The sequence below is a fragment of the Scleropages formosus genome, chromosome 13, assembly GCF_900964775.1.
Source record: "Scleropages formosus chromosome 13, fSclFor1.1, whole genome shotgun sequence".
Classification (NCBI taxonomy): Eukaryota; Metazoa; Chordata; class Actinopteri; order Osteoglossiformes; family Osteoglossidae; genus Scleropages; species Scleropages formosus.
The window spans coordinates 20,294,095-20,319,809 of NC_041818.1; the positions used below are offsets into that span (position 1 = coordinate 20,294,095).

At 43.6% G+C, this 25,715-nt stretch overlaps 3 protein-coding genes across 5 annotated transcripts in view; all 3 read left to right on the forward strand.

Moving 5' to 3' along the window:
* Positions 1 to 3,458, forward strand: part of ndst1a (N-deacetylase/N-sulfotransferase (heparan glucosaminyl) 1a) — a 72,903-nt gene extending 69,445 nt beyond the window's left edge. For 2 of the 3 annotated variants that reach the window (XM_029257381.1, XM_018756481.2), the window contains exon 16: positions 1,191 to 3,458. In XM_029257381.1, coding sequence (XP_029113214.1) covers positions 1,191 to 1,310 — 120 coding nt within the window. In that variant the 3' untranslated portion in view covers positions 1,311 to 3,458. The remainder of the gene's footprint in view (positions 1 to 1,190) is intronic. The other variant, XR_003798085.1, reaches the window with a different exon arrangement.
* Positions 3,459 to 11,236: 7,778 nt separating this feature from the next.
* rps14 (ribosomal protein S14) lies at positions 11,237 to 13,791 on the forward strand. Its single transcript, XM_018756324.2, has 5 exons — positions 11,237 to 11,311; positions 11,860 to 12,010; positions 12,644 to 12,805; positions 13,465 to 13,541; positions 13,677 to 13,791. Exons 2-5 carry the CDS (start codon positions 11,862 to 11,864, stop codon positions 13,742 to 13,744), a joined length of 456 nt encoding a protein of 151 aa, XP_018611840.1. The 5' UTR covers positions 11,237 to 11,311; positions 11,860 to 11,861; the 3' UTR covers positions 13,745 to 13,791.
* An 8,008-nt stretch (positions 13,792 to 21,799) lies between these two features.
* Positions 21,800 to 25,397, forward strand: cd74a (CD74 molecule, major histocompatibility complex, class II invariant chain a). Its single transcript, XM_018756311.2, has 9 exons — positions 21,800 to 21,996; positions 23,136 to 23,305; positions 23,751 to 23,842; positions 23,972 to 24,028; positions 24,188 to 24,271; positions 24,354 to 24,453; positions 24,647 to 24,856; positions 24,948 to 24,995; positions 25,268 to 25,397. Exons 1-9 carry the CDS (start codon positions 21,920 to 21,922, stop codon positions 25,273 to 25,275), a joined length of 846 nt encoding a protein of 281 aa, XP_018611827.1. The 5' UTR covers positions 21,800 to 21,919; the 3' UTR covers positions 25,276 to 25,397.
* The last annotated feature ends 318 nt before the right edge of the window (positions 25,398 to 25,715 follow it).

The window sequence follows — 25,715 nt, forward strand, 5'->3', positions numbered from 1 at the left end:
ATGTTGGGGCGGGGGGAAGAAACGGGCTGCAGGTGTTCCATTTCTGAGTCCTTGGAGCTCCCTTGGCGGCCCCGCGGCAGGGAGAGTCCGAGTTAATGAGCCGAGAAGTCGCAGGTGACTTCCCCTCCCAGCCTCCAGGGGCCGCTAGAGACGCGGGGCTCCGCCGACTGGCTTGCCATCTGTCAGATGCTGTGTTTGCGGTGCTCTCTGGGAGCTCGCTGATGGTTTCTCCATCCCTGGGCTCGGCACGCAGACATCCATCTCCTAGCTGTTCTCAGGTGCATCTGCCTCCGGCTGCACCATGCGGTTCCCCAGCCTGCCCTCTTACGTGCATGCATCCGGGGACGTTACGGAGAAGAAAATATTCAGTTTTGTTTTATTTTATCATTGAAAATTAAGCAGTGGGAAGAGAAGCAAACAGTTTTGACTCCGCAGCTGGTCATGAATGATAAAGGCTGCTCAACTGACTTCTGATTCCATGCTGTTCTGAGAAAACGGGAGTCAGTGCCCACTTCTCATGGCCCTTTGTTTCGGTTGTAAATCTTACCGCAGCGCTGCTCATAAATGCTTAAAAAACACATCGGAATGCCTATAATACCCAAGCTTTCATGCAGTGCCTTGATGTAAAACGTCATAATAGATGCAGTTATCGCAAAGAAAACATTGAAATTTGACTGACTTGACCTTCAGCCAACACAGTTCCATCAGACAGAGAGAGACTCGCATATCGGGATGCGATGCTTCCCGCAGATGGCGGGTCTCCGTACACAGTGATGCCCAGATTAGTACGTGCTACGCTGCCTCATGTTGCACATTTACAATTCAGCCTTGTTTACCAAAGAGCAAAGAATTATTTTCCCCGCCTTATTCTCAAGGTGAACGTTTGATAGCAAAGATCTGATGAGTAACACTGGCGCGGGAGTCATCTGCTTCCTAATTAAAGCGAGAACTGGAAACGCGTTCCGTGGCCGAGTAGCTTGTAAATCCGCGCGTGAAAGATCTGCTCCGCAGATTTGCGTCGCGGTGACATTAAAGTTCCTACCAAAGCGATAAATAATGTGCGGAATAATAAACTGTGTCCCGAGAGCTTGGGTTTCCGACGAAGTTCCACTGCTTCGGTTCTCTTGCTCTGTTTCCGTTGAATATGCTGCTTTTTGAGATGGTGAGCTCTGGTGGTCTTCCCCTCACAGTCCCGCACCTTCCTGAGGGAGTACTATCGGGAGCACAACGTCGAGCTCTCCAAGCTGCTGTACAGGATCGGCCAGCCCTTGCCCAGCTGGCTACGTGAGGAGCTGGTCAACGCTAGGTAACAAGAGCCACCTGGACCGAACATGGGCGACAGGACGAGTTGCTCCGCCCACCTGCCACGCCGGGGTGTGTGTTCTCTCCTCTGAATAGGAGGGAGAAGTACGGGGGTGGTCCTGCAGCAGACTCGCCTACGTAGCTGCCTCCTTCCCTCCGTCATCGGCCGGGGCTTCCCGCAGAGAACCACGAGAGAATCTGGCCGAGTCGGACCTCCTCCGGGGCAGAGGATGTGGGCAGAGGCAACCGCCAGCTGATGGATCAGAGGACGTCGTTTCCTTTCGGTGGAGGGCAACCATGAGGAAACCGCACTCCCCGCCCTTCCGTGGCATCCGGCCTCTTTATCACCTGCTCCAGCGTGGCAGGACGCTGAAAGAGAAGCTGGAACTCAGGGGGCAACGACAGGACTTCTTTCCATCTCCCCTACATGTCTCTGCGCGCGCGCACACACAGAGACACTTTGGTTTTGGGAGATCGCAGAAAGAATACATGTATGCGTAGTGCCAGTTATTAAATACACTAGCCACAGGCGTATGAAAGTGCCAGGAAGGAATGTTCATTTCCCATCAACGTGGACTATTCAGAGTTTTTTGTATTTTTGACACGTTTGCTATTTTTTTTAAGTCTTTTTTTTTTTTTTTTTTTCTTCTTTCCTTTTACATCATCGTGACCTGTTAAAAGTATGGTACCACTGAGTATTCAGACAACTACGGAACAAAGTTGGTTAGCACTGTTTGTCCCCGCCCCCCCCCGTTTTTAAGTGATTTTAAATATGCAGACATCAGAGTAAAAAAAACAATTTATGTCAGCACAATGTGAAAACAGGATATGCAGAGCTTGCCATTTTCTAAAGGAATTTAAAAAGGAAAAAAAAAAAAACTATTTTTCTGACTATTAAATAGAAAGTAAGCCGGAGTGTGAAAGGGGCAATTAAAAGAGATGCGGCGGAGAGACGTTAACTACACCCAGCCGGCGCGGTAAAGAAGGGTCGCCCATTAGGCCGATTATAGCTTCACCTGAGATTTGAAGTTGCCTTATTTCTGACAAAGAAGTCTGGTTTTGGGTGAACGCAGCAGAGCCTTTTTTTTTTTTCCCCCTCTTTCTTTTCTAAGTTTCTCTTGGAAAACTGACTTCTGAATGTGTGACGTGCGGAGCCTTTAGATCAATTAGGCCAGTTTCTGCGATCGGATGCTCTTCGCAGCTGAAGGTGAGGTCGGTCCCTGTTTTTCAAAAAAAAAAGGCTTGAATGTTGCTAAGCAGTCCGAGCGTGTCGCCCAGATTCCCCAGTGGCCCGCTGCGGACGAGAGAAGGCGATTTGGAGAAGGACGGTGGGAGGGGAGAGATTAGACTAGCCCCTGATTGAGTTTAATTTGAAACCTCGGCGGGGGTAATTGATCAGTCACACACGCCGCCGTGCCCATGTTTCACATTCTGCATTTCAACACCCGCTTCCGTTCCCCTTGCACCATCTGCCAGTTCCCCCTGCAGAGGACAGGAAGTCATTTCAATTCTGCAGCAATGAAAATGGATTTAATTTTTTTAATCCTGTAAGGCATGGAACGGCTGAACCCTCCCGGCCCAGAGAGCGTAGCTGCAGGCGATGAGAATGGCCGGCAGGAGAAAGCGGTGGCGCCGTGCCGACCCGGCAGGAGAGGCCCGATGGCGGAGCGGTCGGGGCCAGACGTGTGCAGGGGGTGGTGCAGATGGACGAGGACAGCTTACCGAAAAGGTGACCTCCAGCAGGAGACCTCGGCTTGCGTTCCCCTCCCGCCACGAGGACCGAACCCGACACGCACTTAAGTGTTCCGCGCGAGCCGCTCTCGCCAAGCATAAGATGATCCAAGGGCCGGTAAAAGTTAACAAACATTGCTCTTTGCCTTTCCCAGCCCTTTTCAAATCCTTTACGCAACCCCAAGAGCTACCCTTTGTCTCTATGTGCTTTTCCCCATTCGTTTTTACACACACCCTTGTATAGAAAGCAAGAGGCAGAGCATGTAGGAATTTTATATAATAGCACATCAATACGGGGCCCCCAGAGGCTCTTTCAAAGCAACTTCAAAAGAGCGATCTTAGAACTTGTGATGCAAGGGGTGTTGGAGGCCTAGAGCATCATAGCGGAGCCGGAGGGTGTGCCACTGGGGTGAGGGTGTGGGGGGGGGGGGGGGGGTTCTCGGGGTAAAGCAAACCACGGTTAAGCAACTGCATGCCTGGGTGCCGCCCGACACGAGCCTTTCCTGCCCCGCTTCCTGCCATCAGTGACGAGGGCCCCTTTTTTTCTCATGCATGGGTGTGCGGCAGTTCCCCCGCAGGGTTTCACTGGGTTTCGATCGTCTATGTGTGCGTGTGGGTGGGCGAGTGGGAGTATTTTTGTTTTCCAGTACTTGAACCTTCACCCGTGTGGGCAGCGTGTCATTCCATCAAGGGTTCGCCCTGCAAGATGGCAACAAAGAATGTTTGGGCCAAATAATACATATTTATCACGGGACTGCAGGATTCTCTTAAACTTTTTTTTTTTTCTTCTTCATAGAAAAGATATTTCAAATCCAAAATTCCACAGAAAGTGCAACATCAGGTGTGTTTACAGAGCTGATGTGTACGTCCCGGCTCTGGCTGCGGGACCTATGAATGTGTGGAGTGTAGAGAGTAACACTGTAGGCCAGTGCGTGTGTTTCCAAACAAAGCTCTGTTGAATGTTGTTGAGCGGAATGGTCTGGTTTAAGGTAATTGTTCTTTATTTTACCGTTGGTTATTAAGTTATTAGAGTAACCCGAGCATGCAGGTGTCGACAGTAAGACGTGCGTTCCTGAACAAGTTAGTTGCGTGCATATTGCCGCTTCATTCAGCTAATGGACCAAACACGTCAGGTTATCGTTCGGCGTCTGCTTCAGATCAGCGCTTCGCTGCGGCTCCGAGCTCCTCTGGGTCCAAGCGGTTGCAGGATGTTCCCGGCCGCGTTATTTTTCCAGTCCTCTAAATGCACGTGCGAACATCCTCTCTTCTCTCCGACCGACCGCCCGTCCGCCTCCCAGCCTCGCGCCGCTGCTTTCCCGCTGTTCGGCGAAAATCGGCCGATCGACTGCGACGGCTGTCAAACCTCGGTCCCCCCTCCTGCGAGTCGCCGTCATCTCAGAGCGCGGATAACTAAGAGCCGGGCGAAAGCTGAAAGATTTGTAATTGTATCGCTGTTTGCTCAGTGCTATCTGATCGCAGCGACGTGGTTCTCTGTTGCTTATCTGTAAGATAAGTGTCTGCGAGGCCTCGGGCGTAATGGTGCCATATGCAGCCATGAATGTAATGGGTGTCGTAGTGCCTTGATTGCCGTGGGTCTGCGTAACGCGAGGAGGTGAGTCAGAGCGTCTGCTGCTCGAGTTGTGCCGCGCTGACTCTGAACTTCCCGTAGGGTCTCGGTGTCTTCTGACCGGCGTGCGATTTAACTCCGCCCTCTCAGGTGTGGTGCGGTGTAGTTGGCTCAGTAGGTGCGGAGGGGCAGGGTTATGATGTGTGGCCTCAGTTGCAGCGCTGCCTGGGAAGAGTAAAACACAGTACAAATCCTGCACTTTGAGGGTTTTTGAGTATTAGCCCCCAGGAAGGTGCTCGGATAAAGTCTAGCGCGGTTGGCGTGGAAATCCGAGTAACTCGAACGATCGGTGCGAGGATCTGGCTCTGATGAGAGGACTCCTTTGTTTCTTTGTCGCCATCATCCGTGTGGGTCTCCCATGTGTTGGATGTTAGATGTTGCGGTTGTTGAGCTAAACAGAAGACTTGTTCCGGACACGTCTTAGCCCAGCAGAAGCACGCGTCAGCTCTGCAGTTCGCCCGTGTCACTCGGCCCGACGGCTGTCGCTCAGCGACTCGACGTGCGTGTTGGCATGCGCCCGGGAAGCGCTCCGCCCCCGTCCGCGAGATGACGGAGCTGCTGTAAAACGGGCTTATGCAGCCCTTTGAAAGGAAAAGCCACTGGATCCTTTGGTGTTTCAAAGGCACTTTGGAGAAGCGCTTTCCTTATCGGGCTCTCCGAAAGTGGCTTAGCTCCACAAGCTGTCCCTCACTTTCCTCGTGAATTACTCGCCATCGCTCCTTGTGGTCCAACCTCGGTTCAAAGCGTTCAATTATGAGAAATCCTGCTTGTTCTACAAAGATTGGGAAATGAAAGACGCTTTAATTGGATTTTAACTGTAAGAAGTTCAGGAAAGTTAATCTTTGCCGAATGAACTCGGTGATGTTTGTCGCGGTTGCTGCCCGTTTCTTTGGCCAGACTAATGCAAATGAGCATAGTGTTCTGTCGTGTTCTCTCAAACTTGGTACGGTACGGATATTCCAGAAGGGGAGCCGAGACGTCTCCCTGCTGCGTTGCTAAGCTAACCTGCACAAACGCTGTCGATGCCCGCAGTCTGACAGCCGTAATCACCTCGGTCTCCACCCTTCTTCGGTCTCTTTCTTTGACACGGGTTGAAAAGCACACTTAATTTCACTGACCCTCTAGGATAAATGTATATATCGGGGCGGGGGGGGGGAGTCGGGCGTCAACTTGCAGACTGCAGAACGAGATCATGTTTGTATCCCAGCTGCTACAGTCTGTACTGGGAGAGACATCACTGCTTCCATCCTGCTTCTTTCACATTTCTTTTGGGTTCTTCCCAAGAATCCTCGTTCCAAAGGGAAGGAACTACAAAATGTACGAAAGGTACAAATTCAACCTGTGCGGTACTGTGACCTATCGATCGTGGCATTGTAACTACATCTTAACAAATAGCTTTTTAATACGTAATTATTTGAAAGCTGCTCTCATTTCACTAGTTTTAAAATGTGAGAATCCACCTTTTTCTTATTTTTTTTTTTGTCCTGATATGGTATACCTTTAAGTTATTGAATGCGACAAGAGAGGGGGGGCGCTACTCCTCCACCTCTTCTTTCCCAATGCAATATAATATTAAGATGTTGGGTCGGGGACAACGTAGTTTTCTCATGGACTGGAATCAGATGTCTGTGATGCAATGACCTCCTCTCAATGAGTAGGAATTTACAGAGCAGGACAATGTTATATTTTACGAGTCTAAATTGTCTTCGAACGATCTCGAATTTGTTGGGGGAGGGGCTGGCAGGGAGGTGGCGATTGCGTGCAACGAGAACATTTTCCTGGTACGGTATGCCAACGTCATCTTCAACGCACAGCCTGGGGTGTGAAATATGATTTCTAAACCCTTGCTGCCTGCAATCCCAGGATTATGGAAAAATTTGGCACCTAGAGCAGGGCTAACAATGTAGGGTTTTTTTTTGCCGTTTTCTTCCAGTTTAGTGCTTTTAAATCTTTCATTCTCAGGATATTGGACTCCTTGAAGGCAGTCAACATCAAGGTCAATTTTTCCCTCATCAGAAGTGAAAGCCTTTGAAATTAATTGCTGAAAGCTGGAAAGCCCTGTTCCTTCTGAGCTCACTGTGGATCCCGATTCTCCTCTAATTTCGGGGAGATTTATTAGTGCTCACTGAGGTGCCCATCTCAGATCGCAGGGACAGAGTCCTGCTACCTGCACCTTTTGGTCTGTTTTACCTACAAGTGGTCTGCCGAAGGGACTAACTCGCTGCCTCATTCTGCTTTCCCTCCAAATCTTCCAACAAGAACTCTTTACCCTGCACATAAGTCCCGGTGATGTTCACACTGCCAACTTTTTCTCCCCAAGAGGTCCTGTATTTTATTGTCAAGTATTAATAAAGAATGATAATGATAAATAACCATCATGATGGTAGTAATTACCTGAACTGTACAATCAGACTGTAATTGTTGTTAATAATTTTTATTGTGTAACTAATACTTTTGTGATCTTAATTTACAAATAAAAATGAGTCTTTTTATTACTCGCCTTTTGTATTTTAATTGGGGAAAAGATACTGTGGAGTCTGCACCGTGGATCCGTTTCTTTCGGGTTTTGGGGATCGTTTATCAATGTCCAGGGTCATTTCAGGGGCTGGAGAGCTGGGGGAGACGCAGACAAGAAGCACGGATCGTGTAAAAGAGGACAGCATGAGAAGGGAACTTGGGTGGGGAGAGTTGTGCAAGTGGATCGTGCAGCGGAGTCATCAGCTGCTTTGGAGATGAGATCTTCTCTCGAAGCATCACGCAGGTTCACCCCAAGTGCATTCTTCCCCGAACCCAAATTCCGCACATATTCCGTTCATTTTTCTTTCGCTAAACCCACATCTGCAAAGCACTCTTGAGATCTAATTGACTGTAATTGACTGCAGATTCTTGCAGAAACACTTAGTAATTTTCTTTAAATAAAACATGTGCAGTTCTCCCACTGTGATAAATTACAGCGCTGCTTTTTGTACAATTGTGTAATTCAAAAGATGTGACACACCCTATTAAGACAAACTGCCAAATAAATAAAAATAACACACTTATCCATGGCAATTTACAATCTGTTTAAAGTAATGAGTACAATCCAGAAGATACAGAGAGCATTAAATTTAGATGGACAACAATGACTGTAAAGCAAATTGTTGGAGGACAATGTATTTCCACAAGGAATATTCCAAGAGCCTTTTTTTAAACAAAGTTCATTCCCATTTCTAAGAGAGAGTTTTTTTTTTATTATTAATTATGTAGGATTTTATAATTGACTTCAAACTATGCATGTTACTATTTTGGCAAAAACTAATATCTCTTTTTCTTCTTCGGTGTTGTTCCACTATATGTTGTGAGGCTCAGATGAAAGTGACCAGTTATGTTATGTGTTGAATTCAAATAAAATTATCCTCCTTTGCAGTGTTCAGCTCTGTTCAACTTTTACTCCTGTTGGATCATTAGTTGTGTTTTTTTGTGTGTTCAAATCTAGCTGAATCAGAGTATAATTTGCATGTTCTCCCCATTTTTGTACTCCCTGCAGTCCAAAAGCATGTGTGAGATTATTCTGCAATGTATTGGTGTCCCATCCAGAGTGCACCTGGCCTCACACTATGCTTTTGCTTTTGGGATAGGCTCCAGACCCCTGTGACCCTGCACTGGCGTTGGACAACCAGTTACTGATAATGGATAAACTAAGCTTTTTTTTTTTTTGGAGGGGGGAACAGTAAATGAAGCAGATCATCATTTTAGTACAACTGTACCTTATTTTCCCCCAGTGATGTAACAGATGTCACAAATGTCAGCTTTTCCCAGCAGTCAAATTAAACATAATTAATCCAAAAAAAAAAAAATTGCATAAAGCCAGCATAAACACAGGGTCCCCGTGATCATGGTTTTTGAAAGCCTGGTTTAGACCCCACTCGTTTTACGTGTAATTACTGTGTCACATTTGAAGCCCGGCTCCTGACGGATGATACCAGATGCAAGACAGGACCGAAGTGATTTGTTTTCTCCTCATGGCTCATACAAGTGTCTGTTGATTTGCATCAAATAATACGATGTGTCACTTTACATTACTGTCTGTGTTTGGTCACTTTCATGGTTTAGTGGAGTGATGACTTGTTTACTCAGATAAGGATGCTAATTCCAAAACAACGGGCTAATGTGCTTCTCTGCGCCCCCAAAGTCATCCACGCTCATTTTCCTTCTCCTGCCTTTCCAATTTCAGCCCCCAACAGAAGCCACAGAGCTACGGTGATTGTGTTTCTAATTGAAAGTGAACTGCTCTCTGGCTTAAATCAAACACTGCATAGACCTAATGGGAGAGGAGAATTGGGGACATGCCCCCTCCCACCCTTGTGTATAACACCATTGGATACTATTTCTAATACAGTGCTGCTTGAAAGTATGTGAACCCCTTCTGTGCCTTAGTTTTACCGTGAAATTGTTATTTAATCAGAAACCGGTCTTTCTCATCTGACATAATCGGTGTGTAATTACTAATTCCACGTGTTAGTATAGAGGGAATCATGCGTGTCGTAGCAAAACTAATGTAGTGCAGGTGGAAAAATAAGTGAAGCCAAGTTGCACTGGTTAAACTGAGTAGGTAGGAGTCGGTACAATTAGTAGACCCAAGTAAGTCCAAGTATTTAGGAATCAGTTGTGTAAATCACCATCATTTATTCCTTTTACAAGATTATTTCAAGATTTAAGATTTAGATTTTATAAGCTTTATATTTTATTAAAGAATAAAGACCATCCCTATAGGGTTTACATACTTTCAAGCAGCACTGTATTTTTAGTCCCCACTACCTGAGAATTTGTCACACCATTGTGCTATTTCAGACACAGCCGACATTCTTTCACCACACCTGCTGTCCCGGAAAGAAGCTTTCTGTGTCATAGGAATAATTCTGGTAAACGTGAACCGCTGCCCACTGATTCCACCTTTGGCCCACATTTCCTACACATTTCTAAAGTGAGGCTTTACACGATCTGTGACTAGGAAAGGTAAATGCCTGCACGCAGGCAGAATTACAGAGCTAACTTTGTACCGAGGCCTCTGGTGTTTCCTTATCTCTGCAGACCAGTATCACACATCTCTGATATTTTATCATATCTCCCTTACACAGCTCTGCATGATTATCCACTTGAATCTGCGATGCAGGAGTCTTAAGTGTACTCATGTAGGTTACACAGCAGAAAGATTACACTTAAGGGTGATTTTTCTCTGCACAGATTTACACAAGTCTTGGACTAAATAACACAATAAATAGGGATTCTAAATTTACAATATTTTTACCCTAGAACTTATCTGACAAAGTGAATGTGCTTGAAATAATGTACAATAAACACCAGAACATACATTTCAGGTTTATATGTTAAAACCTGGTGTGGTGGTGCAACGGGTTCAGCTGGCGCCCGCTGTGTGTTGGGTCTGGGGTTCGAGTCCCGCTTGGAGTGCCTTGTGACGGACTGGCGTCCCGTCCTGAGTATGTCCCCTCCCACTTCAGCCTTCCGCCCTGTGTTGCCGGGTCAGACTCCAGCTTGCCACAACCCCACTCGGGACAAGCGGTTGTTGACAATGATGTTAAAACCTGTCAAATTTTAATAATTTTGAAGCACATGAACACCCAGACACCCATACTGTTTTTTTCAAGGATTGCTTTTTAAACAATGTGACGATACAGTTGTGTGTTGGCTGTGAACTTTGACTTGAAACTGGCATTAAGAGCCCCAACATTTTCAAAAAAGTTTGCACCGTATCCAAGATGTACAAATGGTAAATTGATTCCAATGCATCATTAGATATCAAAATTAGCTCTATGCCCCAAAGTTTATTTCTGTACTATGCTCCATAAATTTGCATCACACCATTATTTTTGTTTTCCATCTTTCTTTTAGACAGCTACTGGTATAATATGCTATGGCAGAAAAGGTTGTATCAGACAAGCCACCTGCGCCTACTTCTAAAGCTTTTTCTGTTGTGAAATGTAGTCTGGTTTAGTGAGTTGTGCGTTATTGTGGATGAAAACATTTCTAATGAACAAATGGTAATTTTTTGCATAAATGTAGTCGTATTTAAAATGTAGACCGTTGCGTAAATGTAGTCCAACTTATTTCAGGAACTAAGACAAAACTACCAACAATCATAATTCCATGTTTGTTAAATAATGAATTGGGAATCCATGAAGATTACTAGTGATTGTAACTGTTGTTTTATGAAAATGTAAACGTAATAGACAAATACTAAAAAGAGGTTAATCTGCAAAGAGGATGTAAATACCTTAATATTACTCTGGGAATCATTTCGAAATTCATTAAAAAATGTAGTGTGTGTATATACACACATATATTATATACAAAATTGTAGTTTCTGGCTTGTGATACGCATATATACATTTTATATGTTTGTTTTGTTATAAATGGAGTATACGCTGAAAATTTTACTTTTGATTCAAGTTATTTCACTCTAAGCGCACTGAACACTGAGAAAGAACTGAAGAACCCACAACCCGGCTACACAAACAAAATGAGTTACACTTCCGGGCAAAAGGCTCACCTTCCAATCCGCGATTCACTTCCGGGGGAAACATGCGAACCTTTCAACCCGGATGTAGTACCGTCTTCCTTTCTTGGTCGGACTGCTCAGAGAAGCACACATAGGTAAGCGGGCTCTCATTTTATAATCAGAATAAATCCTTATTCATCTAAGTTTGAATAAGCAAATACTGCATGTCAATATCTTATTTTCGTTGAATGGTTTTGTCTTTGTAAGATATGTTTACACTTCCGTGTTTTTAAAAGTAAGAAATGAGGTTTCTGATCAAGTGATACAGTTCGTTCCGTGGTAGGCCGCGTCCATTCGATGCTGTAAACGCAGTATGTTGCGAAGAGCTATCTTTACAGCAGAGCCGGTGTTGTGTTAGATTATTTTAGCTTTGTTCTTTTTATCTGAGATTCTAAGATTGGTCGAGAATAAACGTTCGGAGCTAATGATGCACACAGAAAACTAGTAATACACTTAGCGTGACTGTACCGACTGGTGTATCATGCAGTGCAGTTTTATTTATGAAATTCTGCTTTCATCTTTTAACTCGTTTTAAAAATGATCACGAGATCAAAAGCTGTACGCTTGTCGGATTTTGAGGCAGCTCGCATACAGGAAAGGCTTATTAATTCTTACCCAGTCAACGGAAGTCTTGTTTCTGCAGCAATGGCTCCTCGCAAGGGAAAGGAGAAGAAGGAAGAGCAGGTAATCAGCCTGGGCCCGCAGGTCGCCGAGGGCGAGAACGTCTTTGGAGTGTGCCACATCTTCGCCTCCTTCAATGACACCTTCGTCCACGTTACCGATCTCTCTGGCAAGTAAGTCTCGAGAGAATCTTTATTTCTTCAGATGGACAGCATGGATATAATTCATATACCCACACACAACAGCTTTACTTGTGTGTAAACTGTAAGTTACGTTGCCTTTACAACATATGCATAAAAGCGGTGGTAACTTCAGTAAAGTAACATTTACTAACTTGCCCTGTTAGATTTGTACTCCTGCAGGTGGTGTAACGATATAGGTGTTGCCTTGTAATCTGAATATTCCTGTTCGGTGCACATTGCGGATCCTTCTGCTGTAGCGTGCATGATCAGAGTAGCTACATTGAAGTGATAAGTACCTACCTGTATAAATTGTTTGCTGTAAAGTTGAATGTCTAACTTAAGTTACTGTGATGAAACGTGTCATATACAGTATACATGTCTGCTTTAAGGTGATCGATGCAGTAATATTGACTGCATTTGTAAACTGAGTTACATGGTGAACTGGAAAACATATCTGACTAGAAATTATAGGAAAAGTCTTTCTCTGCAGTGTATAGCAAGTGCTGCATGTAAACTCAATGTTTACGCATGCAGGACTGAGGAAGGGCCTCATGTTTTCACGGTCCAGCTGTTGCTCTTTTCCATTAACCTCTCTTTTTTTCTTTTTTTTTTTTTTTTTAAAAGGGAGACCATTTGCCGCGTCACTGGTGGGATGAAGGTGAAGGCGGACAGAGACGAGTCCTCCCCCTACGCCGCTATGCTTGCTGCTCAAGATGTGGCTCAAAGGTGCAAGGAGCTTGGCATCACTGCCCTGCATATCAAACTGAGAGCCACTGGGGGAAACAGGTAAGATGGGGTCTTGTTGCAGTTGAGTGTTTTTAGGATCGTTGTCATCGCTGGTACCATTAATATGTGCTTCTTATTGAAGTAAATTATGTTAATTTTTCTTTGAAATGTGGGGTTTAAATGTAATGTTCAACACTGTGTGTAGACAAGTGTAGACAAATCTTGCTGTGTTGAGCTTGCTAGTTGGAGTTGATACCTGAAACATTGTCCAAGTTTCAAAATCTGGAAGAGGAAATACGCTTAATTCATACTGCCCTTGGGTGGTCAGGTTGTAGCTTCTGCTTGGATAAAAGTAAAGCTGTAAACTATAAGTGCTGCATCTAGACAGTGTTATGGAGGGGAAGTGCTTCTGCAACATCTTTAGGATGACTGGGAGTTTTGTACTTATGAATTACAAAACTTCCAGTCAGTTGACACCAACCGTGGAAGCCTCCGGGTTTTGATATCTTTAGGATGCATTACTTGTTAACAGCTTTTGCAGGTTTAGTGTCGACTTTCCAATGAGCAATTTATAAATATGCACTGTTCTCACTTCCAAATGCACTTTGCGGGCTTGTTGAAAAGATTCACTACTCAGTCCACCAATGATGTTTCCATGGTGCTTTAAGTTGCATGTATCCTTTGTGAAGTAATGTTAATGGGCTTTGATTATCTTGCAGAACCAAGACTCCAGGTCCAGGTGCACAGTCTGCACTTAGGGCCTTGGCTCGTTCCGGTATGAAGATTGGCCGCATTGGTAAGAAACTGGACTTCAATCATTTGGTTGTAATTTTGTGATTATTATTGTGCAGCAGTTGGGGCTGGGGTCCACCCAAGCATGTTGATTTCAGTTTGACCTTGTGTAGTGATCGTAGTGTTGTTTCTGTTGCAGAGGATGTCACCCCCATTCCATCAGACAGCACCCGCAGAAAGGGTGGTCGCCGTGGCCGTCGTCTGTGAAATGTGTATATTTCCAAGGTCACCAAAATAAAGTGTTGTAATACACATGCTTCTTGTTTTTGTTTTTGTTTGCGGCTAGTAAATCTGTTTAAATATTCATAGTAGTTGACGTATTTTGAGACTGCTTGATCTGGAATTAGAAATGTTTTTGGTATTCATAAGTTCATTCATATGTTTTGAAATTGTGCTGTAGAACTGTACAGGCAAAAGGAGGCTTCTGTGCTTATACTTCAGGTACTTAATCTAGATACATCTGTAGTGCGTTTTGTTTGCATTTTTGCTTTTTAAGATTTGTGTTATGGCTTAAGTCTAGTTGTATGTATTGTTAGACTTTTGGTCTTGAAATGGATGAGATGCTGCATTCTAGCAGGTAGATCGCTCTAGGCATCAGGCAGGTGTGGTCCTCTTGGTGCAGTGCTTCTGTTGTGCCAGTAGATGGTGCAAGAATACACATTATACTGCTATTGGCTCTTTAAAGTTTTGGTTCCAGTTCAGTTTTGTAATGTGGAATGGTAAGCATTTTAGCTCTTGCGTACTTATGAAGATTTTCTGTTATCTTGTTACCTTGCCAATACAGATTAAAAATTCATCCTTTTATATTCAGCTGGGTATATACATTTTTTGGGGGAAAAAATTAAGCACCTTGGCCCTGTGGTACCAGAACAGGTTCTCTGACTTGAAGTGGCATTTTAAAGGTTCAGCTTCCTTCCCTCTAAAGCATTTTTCTCTTCTGTATTTTAGTTATCCTTAGCCAGTGTTCAGTACAACCACCCTTAATGATATTTTAATCAATCTTGGCAATCCTCTACTTGGTGATGTTTCTGCTGAACAACACAAATGTAAGTATTTGCATTGATGTCCTGGATCGTTAGTGTCACTAGTCAATGGGTGCCATGAATACATATCCCATAATTGATTAAATATACCAATGATTTCTGTATTTTTAAATCATAATTGTTTAAGGTAATGTTTCTCTTGCCCCAGTGAACCTCAACTAATTCCTTTAATTGTTGTAGTTTGAAATGTGCAATTCATTCAATGAAGAGCTCAATCAAAGCTAATGACCTGCAGTTTGTGTGAACATCAGAATATACAAAGGGCTGCCAAGAGCAGAGCTGAGAACCTCGCATCATGCTGATTTACTGCATTGCTCCAGTTATCTTCATTAATCAATCAGTTGCACTAATTAAGCACAGACAATGATTGACGGCTCTGTTCCCACCCTGTCTTCTCCATTCACGGAGTTATTAGAACGAGTGGCATCAGCATGTTTTCATGGTCTATAATATGCTGTGTTTTCAGTTGTGCGAAATAACTTCCACATGAAAAGTTCAATGCAGTCATATAACATGGACAAAAAGATAAGACATGAGTCCATGATAATGGTATAGAATGTAGTTGGGTTAAGAAAGTGTATAATTACAAGATAATTGAAAATGTACCATTCAGAGTTCATTTATCATGAATTTGGTTGTTTTGTATTCTGTACATTTTCATTAATTCCTCCTGATTCCTTAGGACAGTACATTGCTTTTATGATGTCCATATGAGAGCTCTTTTCTATGTTTAACAAAGTAACTGGTCATTCAGTGCTCAGAGATACCTGAGGCTATCAAATGGAATGCACATTTTTTATTCTTAACTGTTTTGGGAACTAAACTGATCATCTCCTTTATGAAGAAAAAGGAATATTAACATATCTTACTGATTGAAAAAAAAGAGTGAATTATTTTGGTTTAAATATTTTTCTATTTTTTTTGTCCTCATATAAAAGGTTCCCCAACAACAGAAACAGTTTTAATAGCTTATGAGAATAACACCCTTTTTCACAGAATGACCTTATAATTCAAGACATCGCTGTTTTTGATCCTTCCGCAGTCCTTTTACTTCCGCAACAGTTTATTTTGTACAGTGACTTGTATTACACATTTTGTGGAACAGGGAGACAGAGTTGGTATCAGAAAGACAAAGGGTTTTTGTGTCTCCGTGGTCACAATCTGGCCATTTCCTTCAGTACGTTACCATGGTCACTATTCTTACGTAAAATCCCGAGTACATTCTTCCTGTTTCCTATCATAACTGCTAGTTCAGGTAAACATAACAACTGAAATGGCAGAATCCATACTAACCCGATACTTTTCTCCAAAGCCACTTACAATTTTAAGTCATTTACAATGATTTACTACGGCGGGACCAAGAATTAAAAACTTGGTTCTTTCAGTGCAAGGCGATAAACTTTATACCACCTTCTCACTGTTAATACTTTTAAAAATGAACTATGATAATGTAACTATTAACTGGAATTAAAATAATGCAACTTTAATAACATAAATACCCCTACAGTAGCATAAATAATTCAGTTTCAATGATCATCTTGTTTAAAATGTCTGTCATGGAAGCTGCAGTGAACCCCTACGGGCATCATGTCTTTGTGCTTTGAGGAGTGAAAGACAGAGGCAGTGATTGACTGAACTTTATTGCTTTATATCATGACCATCCGTGAACAAAATTATCAAAACGTGTCCATCGTGTACCTGTGGGATCGATTCTGGACCACCACGACCCTGCACCAGACCAACAGTTATTTGCCATAAATAATAAAGGAACACATAATATTAAGGGAAGCTAGAAATAATTTTTGTTGGATATATTACACAATATTTGTTGCTATCACTGTCATGCATAAAATATCTTTCATTTAGGTATTTCAATTTACTTTTGGTGACATACTGCTTGCCCAGGGGATCAATTATTCCCCCCCCCGCCAGAATTAACCATATTATATAAGGAGTGATAACATTAAGAATTTTATCAAACTAAAATTCAGAATTGTTAACTATGTGGAGCTTTGTGTTCAGTCAGGCTATAATGTGTTGCAACAAATACATATTTTGTATATATTTTGCCCCATTGATCTTGATAAGTGAGTGACTATCAGTTGTTCCCTCAGTGCCACAGTTTTTAATGCGCATTAAACGGGACAGGAACGCTCACAATTTGATGAGGAAGTGATCGGGAATCATTCCTCATTTTGCGGTATTTGTGTGGCAAACGATGTTCACTTCATACTCGGGTTGCGGTGATGGATGTAAAAGCGGACGACAGGTTTGTGAATGAGGGTGGCGCGTGTGTGTTAGCGCACTCTCCGACAACACACACACCAGAAAATTCTCATAACTTTTTTACATTTGTATTACCTTCCTTGCAGCTCTCGACCAGGGGTGGTGCTGAATTCCACCTCTCGGGCCGCAGTTTAGAGAATCATCTAGAATGTTCCGCGACTGAAGAAGAGGAAGCTACAAAACCTCAAACCTGAGAGTTAGAGACGTGTGTTGCCTTCCTAATTGTGAAACAAATATGGAAAAAAAGACCCTCTGTGTTTTGTCTCCTATGAACCAAACGCAGTTCTCAGAAGTCTCAACACTGAGACCTTCTGAACAAAAACATAAACACTCCCTTCATTTAGGCCATTTGACTACTTGCAGTGATTTACCGATTTATACATCTGGGTAATTTTACCGGAGCAATTCAGGGTACCTACATCAGCAGGAGGTTTCAAACCCTGAACTTTCCCGGTGCAAGGCATCAACCCGAACTGCTGCACCACCTGCTGGATATCTTGGGGGGTCTCAGGATGGTCTTTAGACGGGCCTTGAAGCACAGGATTGCTTTGAAGAAACACTGTCGGACTTAACTTTGTCAAACTAAATAAAAGTTAAGAAAAACAAAATTCACGTTCAAATAATATTACCTTTGACAGTTCTTTATGAAGGTAATCGAATTTCAAAACATTAAAATGAGTGCAATCAGTAGCATTCATGGAAACAGTTCAGAACATCTGGTGTAAATGTTTGCTCATTCATTATGTACCATGTACCATTATGTATTCATGATATAATTTTACACCAGTGAACCTGAGTAAACTTTGTAATATTCGTGTTGCCCTGGGTTACAAATGTTGATGTATGTGGGATTGCAGGATCCTGTGTAAGACTTTAAACAGCAAGTATGTTTAAATTTATTTATTTAGCAGATGCTTTTCCCCAAAGCAACTTCCAATGAACACTATGGAGTGTTATCAGCCCACACACCTTATTCACTGCAGTTACTTACACTGCTAGATACACTACTTACAGTGGGTTACTCATCCATACATCAGTGAAACACACTCTCTGTCACTTACACACTATGGGGGAACCTGAACAGCATGTCTTTGGATTGTGGGCAGAAACCAGAGCACCCAGAGGAAACACACACAGACATGGGGAGAACATGCAAATTCCACACAAACTGAGTGGGGATGGAACTCATGTCTTCTCACACCACCCAAGTGCTATGAGACAGCAGCACTACTCACTGTGCCACCATGCCACCTGAATGCCACCTCTTTAAACACCAGGAAGTTTCAGACAGTCTCTGATAGCATACCCAACAACTGCAAAGATATTTAACACCCTGCATGTTACTATGAGATTTGCTGGCTGGTCGCTGAGTCATGAACCGATACCCGTCACTATGCGTGTGTGTGTGTGTGTGTGTGTGTGTGTGTGTGTGTGTCTGTGTGTGTGTGTGTGTGTGTGTGTGTGTGTGTCTCGCTGGATCAGATCTGGATCGCGGCCACTGGACGAACCCAGCGTCACTGGGTATTTCCACACTTCCTCCTCAAATGTGTTTGCAGCCACTTACTGTTTTTACCTTGTCCCTCAGCCTCTTCCATACAAAATGAAGCATTTGCTTTTTCTCTCAGAGTAAAACTGTTAAAAAAAGTAAATATATAAATACTGTATATGCTGTAAAAATCACAACACGTTTAATACCGAAAAACTATATTGATCTGTGGGGGGTGTGGTGGCGCAGTGGGTTGGACCGCGGTCCTGCTCTCCAGTGGGTCTGGGGTTCGAGTCCTGCTTGGGGTGCCTTGCGGCGGACTGGTGTCCCGTCCTGGGTGTGTCCCCTCCCCCTCCGGCCTTACGCCCTGTGTTACCGGGTAGGCTCCGGTTCCCCACTACCCCGTATAGGACAAGCAGTTCAGAAAATGTGTGTGTGTATATTGATCTGTGTTGTTATATATATTTGTTTTTTAATTAGTTTGAATCTCACTGACTCCTGTAGTACCCTTGAACAAGGTACTAACCCTCAATTACTCCAGTAAAAAATTCCCAGCTGTATAAATGGTTCAATAGTTGTGAATACCTTAACGCTGGAAGTCGCTTTGGAGAAAATCGCCAGCTAAATGAATAAATGTAAATGTGAATGTAGTTTTGTGAACAGTACAGAGACAGAAAAGCTTATATTTATATTTATGCATTTCGCAGACTCTTTTCTTTAAAGTGACCTACATCTCAGAGAATAATCCAAAAAAAAAGGTACAATAAACAATAAGGCCCGGAAAGTCGTCCAAAGATTCCTGAATTCTTCTGAATTGTTTTGCAGATCAAATGTTAATTTAAAAGCAAGAAAACTGAACACTTTGGTCATCCCCATATTTACAGACATATTTCCCCATATTTCCTTTGCTTGAAGCTCAGAGCATTAAAATGCATTTCCTACCACGTGTGTAAAAGTGATCCGTCTGCATTCCATAACTCCTTCAAAACAACAATTTGCATTAGGATTTTCGGGTTTAACAATAAAACAAAAGGGGCCTAATAAAAATTTTTCTTAAAGGGTTTTTAAATGGTTGCGCGACACCCACTCCAGCAAATGTCTAACCCAACACATTTGCATTCAGATCAACTCTCAAACACATATAGATACAGATGCATTACGTTTTGCTTGAGTGCAGGCTGTACATTTTCAGTTTTGATTAATTCATAATAGGTGGTGCCTCCTAGTATCCATGTGCATATGGATAGTGTAGCTTTTACACACAGGACCCTATAACCTGAATGCTTGCAAACCCGAATAACTGTTGGACCCTCACGCATGCACACGCACACACTGAAACCGCTTGTCCCGAGCGGGGTCACAGTGAGCCGGAGCCCAACTCGGCAACACAGGGCGTGAGGGGACATACCCAAGACAGGACGCCAGTCCATCACAGGGCACCCCAAGCAAGACTCGAACCCCAGACCCACCAGAGAGCAGGACCCAGCCAAATCCACTGTGTCACCACGGCCCCCACTGTTGAATCCTTAATTCAAATTTATATGTATTTATAATGTGCTCTTCTTAACAGAGTAATACAAAATGCTAAACAGCAGACTAAACTAATATAGAGAAACATGCAGCTGTAATAAATGCATAAAATGCTGTTGCATAGTAGGGGTGTGGTGGTGCAGTGGGTTGGACCGGGTCCTCTCTCTGGTGGGTCTGGGGTTCGAGTCCCGCTTGGGGTGCCTTGCGGTGGACTGGTGTCCCGTCCTGGGTGTGTCCCCTCCCCCTCCGGCCTTACGCCCTGAGTTGCCGGGTTAGGCTCCGGTTTCCCATGACCCCATATGGGACAAGCGGTTCAGAAGATGTGCGTGCGTGCGTGCATGCTGTTGCATAAAATGCTGCTCTTTTTAATAATAATAAATGTAAGTAAATATGTGCATCTTTTTGGGCAATGTGAATTTTTTCTATTGTATGGTGCACCTCCTGTTACAGGAAAACACACACTAATGTACAGTATGTACATTATGTCATGTATATTTTATGCTGTATATTCCTCCATTTTCCTTTCACTTCAGGATGTAGGTAAATGGATTCATTATTGCATTTTTTTTTCAGCGTATTTATCCTGTCTTCCAGAGGAGATCTGGGCATCATCAGACACCAGGTACAATGTACCAGGTTAGGGTGGCGCACCTGACAGCAACAAATTGCACATAACTGGCCCACATAATGTGAATACATAGCATTGACAGCAAAAAAAGAAAAAGTCTCTACCAAGAAGTTTTATTCATTAAACACCCATTGTTCACCAGCCTGTGTCATCTTGAAGGGACCTCCAGCAGGCGTACAGCAGAAAATAAAATTAAAACAGCCAATCAGAAGCCGCTATTTGCAGTGACTCACGTGTTGCTGGGTGAAGTACATTTTCTGTTCATCCTCAGTTCTCCATTCACTGTATGATTCACTGTAATATAAAACAATTCATAATTTTCATAGTTCATAAAACAATTCAAGAGTTTTGTGAAATTTGGGAGCAGTGCATGAGTTAGGTGTTTTCCCATTAAATACTACAATAAATGCATATATTGGACAAGTCTGTAACTCAGTCGAAAATGAGGATGCGAATCCAATTTCCCCTTCTTATGATTTCTTTAGTTATAAATGAATGTGATCAAAAGCACTGTTAGTAAAAGCAGTCAATTTAGTTTATTAAAACTTTATTTTATATACATTTAAATGGCTGTGCAGTGTGGACACCAGTTAAGCCCCTAAAAGTATGAATAATTAAAAGAATGACTTGGACAGGATGGGATCTTCAATTTCTGGTCAATGCTAGTGGAAATTAAATTAACTTCTGACATTATTTACTTCTATTAATGAATGTCTGTCCTTAGGATGAAGAGAAAACATAATCTTTAATCGGTTCAGAAAAATACACCAAAAATGCACAAGTGAAAACCACGATCTGACATGTTCTGTCATGGACACAACTACGAGTTATTGGTCAGACGCCGTCGTGCACTGAACCAATGTGGAAATGGGTGAAAACACAAGAGATCAGAGTAATTCCTGATGCTTTCGGAAAAGACAGAGGCTGCGGAGAGTGGAATTTTGTTTCATTGCAAAGCACAAGCCTGAGAATAATTACAGAAATCAACAGATTTACACGAAGAGAAGGTAGAGTCAAAGTTTATTGAAAGGAGTTCTGCTTTCGTCTGGTCTGCAAGGGCATTCAGTTTAAACGGCGGAGATGTTTTAGTGTAGAAACAGTTGCTACTGTTTTTTTTAATTCCAAACCTTGATGAAATATAGACTTTCCTCATCATTCACACATACTCTGCCACTACCAACAGATGATGTAGCGCAAGGGAGCCAATAGGAAGGCGACTCAGCCCTGAAGGCCGCCTGTGCCCCCCCCATCTTGCATCTTCACCACGGGGCTTTCCACGCCTGCAGCACTTTCACTTCTCCCTGCCCTCCCATCTATACAGCTCGCCTCTCCTCTCTGCATCACTAGTGGCAAGTTTGCATTTCTGAAGAGTCGTGTGACAGGGACAAGGACGCGAGCACCTGGACACGATGGCCGAGCAAGACGATGGACTTCTGCAGCGGGCAGAGAGTGGAGAGAGTGTGAACATGCAGAGATCCCCCCAGAGGTGGGCAAGTGCCATATAAAAGATTTATTATACATGCACATTAATGCACATTTCACATAAGGCTTGTTGTATATGTCATATATTTCAAATCAACATGGTAGGCCTGCTACGTTAGTACTCTATTTATTTTTTATGGAATTAATTAAACAGTTAAAATATGCCATATTGCACTTATTGATCGAGAACAACTTATAATTTGTTTAGACATTTCCCACTTTGTACATTCACTAACTTAATCCAGAATGATTCAGCAGATGTTATTGACTTACAGTTTTCTCGATGAAAATTGTATTTGTTCAGTTGCGCTTTGCTTGAAAATCCCTGCCGAATTCATCACTGAACCGTGAACAAAAAGTGAATGTCACCCTGTATGATTGTTAGCGCAAAGCACGAATGTGGTATTTTTTACTTCATAATTCTCATTGTTGCGCGGATCGTAATTATTATCAGTTTAAACAATGAAGTTTTTATTATTTTTGAATATATACATTTTTAAAAATGATTTGTTACCCAAATAATGCCCTTGTGCGCACCTTAGATGTATCTGGTGCTTTTAAAAAAGCTATACTTTAATGTGAGCCTTGGTTATTTGTGTTCTCAAATCAGTTTTTTGGTCTAACTAAATGCGTTTCTTGCTCAGACAAAAAACTTTCAAAGCTCTCAGGTAAACCCTCTGCCCAGTAACAGCTGATGTCATCTTGTACTTTCGCTTCTCTCGGTTTTTCCACTTGCTCACAAGCAGACGCAAAGGCTCTGATTTATGAAATCAGCCAATGATCTTTTAGTATTTGATGGGTAATAATAAGAACAAAAAAAAAAAGAAAAACTCAACAATGGATTTTGTTTTTGAGCATTTTTAATGTACTGCTCATGTCATTTTTTGGGGTCGGGGGGGAGAGGATGTTATATTGCGTGAACATGAAAGCAACTTTAATTAATACAATCAATTCAAAACAACTTTAACTTTGTTTGTATCAGGGAGGGCTGCTGAGGAAAAGTTTACCAAAATTTACCACTGTTACTATGACGGTAGAAGAGCAGCTGCTGCACATCTGCATGTTGTTCACACTTTGCTCTTCCTGCGGTTCCCAACTCTGACCGTTCGTCCTCCTCCTCTTGCTCTTCCTCCTGGGCTCCAGGGGGTCGACGGCTCACGCCCTCAAGATCTCTGGGCTCACCATGCTGGCCTGCCTGCTGGTGGCGGGCCAGGCGCTCATCGTCTACCAGGTGGTCAACCAGGGCAGCCGGCTCACCAACCTGCAGAACACTGCCAGCGACCTGCAGAAGAGGGTGTTACAGAACCCTCGTGGTGAGCAGGGCAGGGGGGTAAACAGGCCTCACTGACACTGTCTCAGTGTACACTATACTGTATATTAAACCTTTACATCAGAGGCTCCTAACTTTTTCCATTGCATGAACCCTAAAAGAATCCAGTGAAATCTAAGGGCGCTCTTATGAAAGTGCTTATAGATAAATTCTGAGAAAATATTGCTCTGAATTTATTGCACTGAAACTTCATCATCTGCACTGAGAATCATGTCCTATGAAATAATTGCATAGGATTATTTATATGTACTTTTATTTAGTTGAGCTGTGTTATTTTCAAAACAAGCCCTGTGGGCCTCAGGTTAGGAAAACATGCCACTATCCAAAGGCTGCTTCTTATTGTGAGTGGCTTCACATCTTTAAGCGGGTTCGATGAGATTATGAAAAATAAAGAAGATCCTCGGCTTTGTTCTCCTCCTGCACCGCAGGCTCCTCCGCTCCCAAATCGGTCCGGATGCCCCTGTACAGCATGCCGCTCCTTATGGACATGTCAGATGACAGCAAGATGATGCCCATGACGGTACGACTGACCGGCTCCGATGGGCCGGGAACGGGCGGTGGGGGTGTTGCTGTGATTTCAGAGACTGATTCTGAAGAAGCTGACAGCTCTTGGGGTATTCACTGCTGGTGTATTCTGCTTGTCTTGTAGAAGCTGGAGAACACCGCCATGGTCAACGTGGAGACGCAAGTGAAGGAGCTCCTGCAGGTGAATGTCTGGCAGCATTCACGCCATGTAACTGTAGCGACACGTTCATGAGCACATGTTCGCAAATTGGTTGAGGATAACGGCTGAAGCTCCAGCTGTGCCGTTCATGTTTCGTCAAAACGAACGAAACATTAATGATCTTTACGTTTTCTCCATCAGGGCCAGGATCTTCCTCAGTTCAATGAAACCTTCCTGTCAAACCTGAAGGCCCTGAAGTCTCAGATGGAGGAGTCTGAATGGAAGGTAAGACACTGTTGAGCGTCAGCTTTGACAGACCTTGGGCTTTGCCACTGCTCCAGGTCTCAAAGGCAACTTCTTCTCACAGGGGTTTGAGTCCTGGATGCACCACTGGCTAATCTTCCAGATGGCCCAGCAGGCTCCTCCAAAACCCACTGCCGACCCTGACCATACCACCGCCATGGGAGGTACTCCTCCATCTTGCTCTTCTTGTTCACACACACACACACACACACACACACACACACACACACACACACACACATAACCCTACTTGTGTATGACACCCCAGAACACCACGGAGAAGGTGGCCCATGACCAGATATTCTGTGATGCCATGCCTCGCGCTGTGAATACTGAGCTCGTGCCTGTCGTCCACAGCATCCACCATCCAGACCAAATGCCAGGTGGAGGCCGCCGGCGTCCGAGGCGTGAAGCCCGGGTTCTACCGCCCCCAGTGTGACAAGGACGGTAACTACCTGCCCATGCAGTGCCACCACAGCACTGGCTACTGCTGGTGTGTTGACAAGAATGGCGAGGAGATCCCCAACACGAAGATTCGTGGAAGGCCCATCTGCGGCGGGATGCCCCGTAGGTTTGCCATTTGTTTGGAAGTCCGACTGACGTGACGGCTTTAAACTGGACCGGCGGTGACCGTGCACTCTGCTGTTCCCATAAACAGGTGTCAGGATGGCCTTGCCCAGCTTCGCCAAGACGCTGAACTTGAACGGTGAGTGAGCACAGCTCAGGGGGACTGGGGTGCCTGGAGATGATCCTGTGGAGGTCGCCTTGGTCTGTGCCATAAGAACACAAGGGGATGACCGCAAAGCCATCGGCCCCACCAAACATAGCGAGCAATTCGAGGAACGCAATAATCGCAAGCAAGGAAATAGCAGTGCTTAATTTGCATACTTCCGGATCGTTCCGCAGTTGTGCTGTAACCTGAAACAAACAGCGCTGCTTCGTTGGTTTATTAATGCATTTTCTCATTTTTCATTCCAGAAGACTAAAGTGAGCTAGGAGAAAAAACTGGTTGAAAATGCCGGATGCTACTGACAACAAGTGTCCTTCTTCATTGCATCTCGAAGTAACCAATAATTTTTTAAAGTATGCAAAGATCAACTAACTTTTTTTTTAACAAGTGCAGGGGAAGATGTTTCAAACTCTCGCTTTCCGAACAGCTTCGGTAATTTCTGCTGATAGCTAAGGGTGAAATCTTCTTACTTTTTTTTATCATGTTGCTAGTTGCCTCAGTGCTTAAAATAAAGTCTGTAATGAATATTATTTACTGTTCTCCCTATTTACTGTATCCTTATTACGTCTGTTCATATTTAACCACCCCCAACCCCCTCAACCCCCCATCATCCAACACACAGAGCCTTTTTGAAAGACAATAAAGTCGTGTAGCACCTCTCATGTAAAACCCCTTCATCATGTTGACTCAGTTTGT

What these genes read in the sequence shown, in the direction of transcription:
- cd74a (XM_018756311.2), top strand. Translation starts at nt 21,920, where the DNA reads ATGGCCGAGCAAGACGATGGACTTCTGCAGCGGGCAGAGAGTGGAGAG. An exon ending in GCAAGATGATGCCCATGACG is followed by an intron (nt 23,843 to 23,971) that starts GTACGACTGACC and finishes CTTGTCTTGTAG; the next exon opens with AAGCTGGAGAACACCGCCAT. An exon ending in CATCTGCGGCGGGATGCCCC is followed by an intron (nt 24,857 to 24,947) that starts GTAGGTTTGCCA and finishes TCCCATAAACAG; the next exon opens with GTGTCAGGATGGCCTTGCCC.
- rps14 (XM_018756324.2), top strand. Translation starts at nt 11,862, where the DNA reads ATGGCTCCTCGCAAGGGAAAGGAGAAGAAGGAAGAGCAGGTAATCAGC. An exon ending in GTTACCGATCTCTCTGGCAA is followed by an intron (nt 12,011 to 12,643) that starts GTAAGTCTCGAG and finishes TTTTTTTAAAAG; the next exon opens with GGAGACCATTTGCCGCGTCA. An exon ending in TATGAAGATTGGCCGCATTG is followed by an intron (nt 13,542 to 13,676) that starts GTAAGAAACTGG and finishes TTTCTGTTGCAG; the next exon opens with AGGATGTCACCCCCATTCCA.